Genomic DNA, 7,458 nt, shown 5'->3' on the forward strand with positions numbered 1-7,458 from the left:
GGAGCAACCTGGTGTAGTAGGGAGGTGCCCCTGCCCAGGGCAGGGGGGTTGGGACTAGATGATCTCTAGGGTCCATTCCAACCCCTAATTCTATGATTCTGTGATTTAATTTCTTTTTTTCCCCTTCTTCTGTTTAGATTGAATTTATACTTCAAGTTTTTTATCGTTAGAGATCCATTTGAAAGACTCATTTCTGCATTTAAAGACAAGTTTGTGCACAATCCTCGGTTTGAACCTTGGTACCGGCACGAAATTGCTCCTGGCATCATCCGGAAGTACCGCAGGAATCGCACGGAGACCAAGGGGCTGCAGTTTGAGGATTTCGTGCGCTATCTGGGGGACCCCAACCACCGCTGGCTGGATGTGCAGTTTGGTGACCACATCATCCACTGGGTAACATACGTGGAACTTTGTGCTCCCTGCGAGATCACCTACAGCGTGATCGGACACCACGAGACCCTGGAGGACGATGCTCCCTATATCCTGAAAGCAGCAGGCATAGACCACCTGGTGTCATACCCCACGATCCCACCAGGCATAACAGTGTACAACAGAACAAAAGTGGAGAGGTATTTTTCAGGAATTAGCAAGAGAGACATCAGACGCCTCTATGCACGATTCGAAGGCGATTTCAAACTCTTTGGTTATCCGGAGCCAGATTTCCTGCTTAACTGACACCTGGGCTAAGCTCTGAAGAAGTGTCTCTTGGATTAATCTGAATACCAGCTGCAGCACAGACAGAGCTGAGAATGACCATTTGTTTTCTAGCTTTTTGATGTTGCTCCATTTTTCAGTGAAGTATTTGTCGTATGAACAAGTAGGGGCTTCTAGTTGTTGTTTACTGACCATGTTTTCAGTGAAACATCACATAATCTGTTAGGAATGATGTCTCTGTTATCTGAAATACAGAACTCCACTTCTCCTCTCTTCCCTCCAGGTAAAAAAAAAAAAAAGAAAAAAGGGGAACAAATGGGCTGTGATCTTCCTCTTCTTCTCCCAGACAGAATGGCATTTTTAAGGTGTGGTGAAGTATTTATAACGATGGCAGTTTCACTGTAGGTTCACTCTGACATGTGGGTAAACATGGTGACTCTTGCTCATGAGAGAGTTGGGTAGTCTCCCATGAGCTTTGCAAATGAGAGGCCAGTACAGGACTAAAACTTGATGAAATGCTCAACAAATAAAATCATCTAGGTTCTGTCATGTGGCTGCTATAATAACAGTAATGCTGATCTAATCCCATTCTTGTTTGTCACAAAATGAACCTAATTAGACAGAAGCTTTAGAGATGTTAAAAAAGGGACTGGTCCCAGAGCTCAGCTGTCTCTGTACTTAAGTGTCTGCTGTACTTACTACTGATCTATTGAGCTTCATAATTCTACTTTGGATTCTCAAGATACTGTTAAACTCCCGGCTGTGTAAGTTACCTGAGAACACCAGATGCAAATGGAGCATAGAAGAAATATGAAACTACTAGGGAAACTTTAAGGAAATTTATTTTAAGGTATTAATTGTATTTGTGGGAGCACATACAATAATCACGAGATGCTCTCACACCATTTAACTTGTTTTTTCTTCTAACAGTTAAGATTAATAAAAAAAAATCACAAAAGTTCAATGTCATATTAAAGAGCTGCTAGAGTTACCTGGATTAGTGATCTACCTTTTTCTTACATCCAACCTTGCTCAATATTCAGTACCTCAGAGAACAGAAAGTTTATTTCCCTCTGAAAATTCATCTCCCATAGAATGAAGGTTGGAGGAGACCTCTAAGATCATCCAGTCCAACCATTAACCTGTCACTGCTGGAACCCCTAAACCCTAAACCAGATCCTCCAGTGTCAGATCCAGACACCTCTGAAACACTTCCAGGGATGGTGACTGCACCACCTCCCTGGGCAATCTATTCCAGTGCCTGAACACCCTAACAGGGAAAAAAGTTTTCCTAACATCTAATCTGAATCTCAATCCCTACTGCTCAAGGAGAAAAGGATACTGGATGAGTCCCTGGTTTTTCCAGTGCTTCACTTCCACAGTGTCCCAACTGGCAAATTCCCAACATTTGTGTTACCAATGGGGCGAGTTGGCTACTTGCTTGGAGTTTGAATGTCACTTAAATTTGTGTACCCATTTTATGCATTAAAAACCCCACAAAGAGCAGAGCTGAGTGGCTGCAGCCATCACATTTGCCTGTGCTTGTATTGTGTCTTGTAAAGAGCAGTCTCTTGTTTGAGTTCATCAGCAATAAAACCTCGTGAGCTGCCACCTCATCCCACAGGCTGTGGAGGGGAGAGAGAGAGAGACCCAACATCTGAAATACAGGAATTGCTCCATCACCGTGAGCATGTGAACTGTGTTTTTTTAAACCATAGTCCCAAAAGATTTATTTTCAGATCAGCATAATGTTGCTGGCTAGAAATGCTAATGATGGCCAGTGCTATGGAATCTGCTTCTAAATCCAGCCACAGTATGTTTTTGATAGCTTCCTGTATTAACACAAGGGAGCATCTTGCACTTGTGTAAAGGGAAAGCTGTGCCAAGCTGACATGTGCTGCTACCCACAAAAAGGAAGCCCTGTTGCAGCTGGAAATGATTTCAGAAAGATCTCAACAGACTAATTGAAATAAGGGAGGATCATTAACTGGGCATCGTTAGCAGGAGACCAGCCCAGGGTGGCAAAGCTGGAAGGAAGGTGGAATATTTTTCAGGTTTGTTGTTTGTTTGTTTGTTTGTTTGTTTTAAATCAACAATTACAGTGCCCTAACTTGTTAGTTCTTAACCAATGACAAAAAGATGTTAACAGCTCCAGGTTTGTTTTTATTTTCTGTGGTTTTCCTAATATGGGAACTTAGCAAAATGCACTGTTAAATGCGTTTTGGAGCTAATGACCTGATTGATTACCTCGCTGCCGATTTAAAATGTAACAGTGAATAATGTATAGTGAATTCAGGCCTTAAAGTTTAATTCTAATAAAGTTAAAGTAGAATTGTTTTCCTCTGAAAGCATAAGCTACTGATCACACAGAACACAAATGTATGTTTTTGGTTTTCTTGGTAAATTGCTGAATGTATTGATTGCTTAGGAATGGACAGGTGGAAAATGCTACGTAAATACTAAGTAACAATATTATTTTCTAATTGCTTACTCTGCGTTGTGTTCTCTGGAGCATCTGTGAACAGAGCTATGGACTGACCTAGGCAGAGGTATGTACTGCTCTCCCATCTCCATGTTCCCATGATTTTCAGGCTGGAACTGGAACACTCATAGAATCATCAAGGGTGGAGGAGATGTCTAAGATCATCAAGTCCAACCATTAACCTGTCACTGCTGGAACTCCTAAACCAGATCCTCCAGTGTCAGATCCAGATGTCTCTTCAACACTTCCAGGGATGGTGACTCCACCACCTCCCTGGGCAATATCCCAGTGCCTGAACACCCTAACAGGGAAAACATTTCTCCTCACATCCAATCTGACTCTGCCCTGTCTCAGCTCAAGGCCATTCCCTCTATCCTCTCCCTGCAGCCCTGGCAGGACACACATCCCACACCTCTCTCCAACCCTGGCAGGGAGTTGCAGAGAGCCAGGAGGTCACCCCTGAGCTGCCTCTTCTCCAGGCTAAACAAACCCAACTCCCTCAGCCCTACCTCGTCCCACATGTTTTCCAGACCTTTTATGAGCCTTCTATGAGTTAACATTTCTTCAATTCAAATGCAAAGTTTCTCCTTTCAACGATACATTCCTGAGCTGTGTTTTATTTCCAGAAGTGTCAAGTTTTGTTTCCTTGCATAGCTGAAGTAATGATGGTGCAATTTGGGCATGTCTCTTGAAGAAATCTGGATACTCTGAAAGTCCTTGGCAAGGTGTGGTTGGGTTCTGCTTAGGTCAGTCCAGTGCAGGTAGAGTGGTCAGAGCATATTGTGTTGGGGAGGAGGCTCTTGCCTAGTCAGGATGAATTGTGCCCTGTTTTAGCTTGATTGTACTCTACACAAGGCTTTTACAAATGTAGGCCCAGGGGCTTGCCTGAATGTCATTTGCATACTGCTTTCCAGCTGCAGGTGATACTTATGTCTCATTTCGAGAACTGCTGGCCCAGATTGTTCCTTCACTTTTCTTATTGTTACACCTTCAGAAAACAAACTCACATCTTTACTTTGTGCATCTCTGTCTGGTTTTGTTGTCTCTCCCAAGCCGTTTTTGCATCCTTTGGCCCATTTTAACCACATTTTACAGAGGAAAGTGAGTTGCAGTAATTTTCTTGAAGGGAGGGAAAACATTCTTTGTACATCAGAGAGTCTGTGCTGTGTGATAGCTTTAGAGAAAGTACAGACAGCAAACAGTTTACTGTGTCTGCTCCTATGGAGCTCCTTGTTGCTAATAGACTCCCCTTGTGCTCAGTTTGGCCTCAGCTAACAAAGACAAAATTAAATTAAAATGTATTCCATGGGTCTGTTATCTTCACGTGCCTTATAAAATTAAGCTGGCTGGGATTTGGGGTTTTTTTGAGGTCTTAGGGGGTGGGAGAGTTTGCCTTCCTTGTGAAAATGGATCCAGAATTCATTTGCTTGTGAAACAACTTCAGGGTAATGCCTGTCCCCTTTTCTTTTTAGCCTCAGCACACATTGTCACTGATGTGCTTTCTGATAGCATGCCATGAAGATTTTTTTCTCTACTTAAAAATACATGTGTGTTGTTTTTTTTTTATTATTTTGGGAACTGTCAAAGAAGTAGCAATTCCAAAATGTCCTGAAAACACATATTTTTTCACCAAAAAAAGCATGTTGTTTTCTGATTCATGTACAGATGCTGCCCTGTTTGTACTGGGGGTATCAGCTCCCTGCTTGTCTCCCTCCTCAGATCAAGGAAACCATCAGACAGCTCTGGCTTTTGTGCAACATTACTTCTTCCTTGAGGTGTTAATAACTTTGTTGGCTGGGAAAGCTGCCTTTGATCTTATCTGTGCTCCAGAAAGTTTGCTGAGAAAAAGAGTGATTATATACGGATTGCTTAAGCTTATTTTCTGGGATGAAAAAAAAAAAGATGTCTTGTCAGTGTTAGCTGCCTCTATCTGATAGCCTTTAATTGTCAGAGAGAGGGTGAATGATCTTTCTGCTTAATGGTCTTACAGTGATTTACACTAAGCCCCCATCCTATTACTACAGCAACGTGAAGGGACCTGGAAGGAGGTGTAAATTCAATGTGTGCTTGTTTGAAATGTGAAGGTGTAAAGGAAACCTGACATGGGAGTTGGTTCCTGAAGATTTATCACACCCAATTACTTGTTACCCATCATCTACAGAGGCTGGTGTGGATTCTTTGTAGCCTGTGCTTGAGGGAGATTTAGGCGAGGTAGAAAGAGGCTTGGAGGTGGTGGAAAATTCCCTTTCAGCCTAAGTTAGCTGTGCGTGTTCCTGGGCCACTGCCCCGGGGAAGGTTTTAGAAGGAATTGATCCTATTAGCAGCAAAGCCTGCAGTGCTTGGGCTGCTGAGCAGAATTCTCCTGGAGGAGAGTGTGGCTCACGCCGCCAGCTTTGGTGCTGCCTCCTATAAATCTCTATTTCTGTGCTTTTAATGCAATTGTGTGCAGCTGAGCTGTCATCTGGGTTTCCTGCGTGTGGCAGTAGCCTGAGGTGCCTCATCTCTTGGCCACCAGAGCAGCTCTGAAGGGCCTGCAGCCTGTTCTGCTGTGCAGCAGGAGATGTTTCCCTTACGCCTGCAGCCATACAGAGGGTGGCAACTGGCTGCTGTAAGCAAGAAAACGGTGCTATTTGGGGCTAGCTACTGTTAAATCATCATTTTCCCTTTTAATCCAGTCAAGGGAAAAAAAAAACCCAGCCCAAGATGTGTGTTTGCTTTGAGTCATAAAAAGGAGCTATCATACTGATAGAAATTCCAGACTGGTAAACCTAGGCAAGGCAATGCCTGGGAGAGCAATGCTGGAAAAAAAAAAGCTGTGGGCAGTTGTTTTAAAACCCCCAGAGATGCTGGGCTTGAAGGAAAGTAGGTGAAGCTTTTTGGGAGGTGTCAGAGGAGCAAGTGTGCTCTCCCATCCCATGTATGTGCATGCCAGGGGAGCAGATGCTGATAGGACAGCATGGCAGGCTGAAAGTGTGAAGCATCTGCTGTGGGTGTCTGTTTGAAATCACAGAGAGAAGGGAAAAAAAAAAAAAGGTGGGAAGGAAGTAATGAAAAAATAATCCTGAAGGTTGTGCCCCTGGAAATGCAGAACCTGCTCTCACTGCGAGGAACACACTGAGTGCAAATAATTTCTGAGCAGGCTGGGGCACAAAGGCAGAATCTGCAAATGGGAGGGTAAACCTGGATCATAGGGCAGCTGTACATGGAAAGTGATTTAATACCCAGAACCTAGCCAAGGCTCCCAATTGTGCCTAAGTAAATGGATCTCATTTAGGAAAAATATAGAGCTATGCTGGAAGCATACAAGGAGAACAAGCTCTCATGGGATAACTAGCTCTCTCAGCAACTAAGTGCTGTGCACCTGCTGTGATTTAAGCAATAGGAACATTTTGTCTTGTACATCTTTTTTTTTTCCCCCTCTTGTCTACAGCCTGTTTTATTCAGTTTTCTTTCCCATGTCCTGAGAGGTCTTTGGATGATACACCACAGAACAACATGTCATTCTTCTCTTGTCAGAAAGGCAGAAGAGGCTGTAGGAAATACAAAATGTTTTCCATAATGTTGAAGAACACAAGGAGAAAATTCAGGGAGTTGTTATTAATCATGAATGACTTGTGGTGACTGTGAAACATCAAGATTGCATGAGCTGCTGCTTAGATGTTTCACGTGTTGGGCAGGAACTCATGGAGAAATTATCACTGTTCTGTTCTGTATTTGGCATCTTTGTTCTTATGTTTTGAATATCTCCCAGGAAGGTATTAACAGCAAGTAAAATTTGAAGTCTGCCATACCATGAGGCTTCACTTTGGATCTGCTTATTTCACTCTCATTCTACTTTTAAGCATTTTGTGGAGTGAGAGTTGATTCTTTGCACTTCCTTGGTTTCCTTGATTTCTGACTGTTCTTTGCAATGCTGTAGTGTTTGTACTTGTGAAAAGGAAGTGAGTGAGAAGACTCAGGAAACACTCTGGAAAGAACAGGACTCCAAAGTGCACCTTTATTTGTATGCTGTTTTCATCTGCCAGCATCTGCTTTCCTTTCATTATCTTTTCAGTCTGACTCTTTGCTGTAAAACCCACTGGGGTATATATTGGGGGGTTAAAATTAGAGATTTATAACTGTGTGAGAGGAAAGGGATTAGGAACAGAGTTACAACAGGAAAGAAAGAAGCAGCATGAGGAAGGGGCTTCCACACCCCCTTTCACAGCTCCACACATTTTGCTCCATCTTGTATAGAATCACAGAATCACAGAATTTAAGGGTTCGAATGGACCTTAGAGATCATCTAGTCCCAACCCCTGCCCTGGGCAGGGACACCTCCC

At 43.1% G+C, this 7,458-nt stretch overlaps 1 protein-coding gene across 1 annotated transcript in view; it reads left to right on the forward strand.

Annotated features, from left to right (window-relative positions):
- Positions 1 to 1,598, forward strand: part of CHST10 (carbohydrate sulfotransferase 10) — a 13,832-nt gene extending 12,234 nt beyond the window's left edge. Inside the window, exon 5 of the mRNA XM_009074731.1 lies at positions 138 to 1,598. Coding sequence (XP_009072979.1) covers positions 138 to 675 — 538 coding nt within the window. The 3' untranslated portion in view covers positions 676 to 1,598. The remainder of the gene's footprint in view (positions 1 to 137) is intronic.
- The last annotated feature ends 5,860 nt before the right edge of the window (positions 1,599 to 7,458 follow it).

Source organism: Acanthisitta chloris, unplaced genomic scaffold (genome assembly GCF_000695815.1).
Source record: "Acanthisitta chloris isolate BGI_N310 unplaced genomic scaffold, ASM69581v1 scaffold2665, whole genome shotgun sequence".
Lineage (NCBI taxonomy): Eukaryota > Metazoa > Chordata > Aves > Passeriformes > Acanthisittidae > Acanthisitta > Acanthisitta chloris.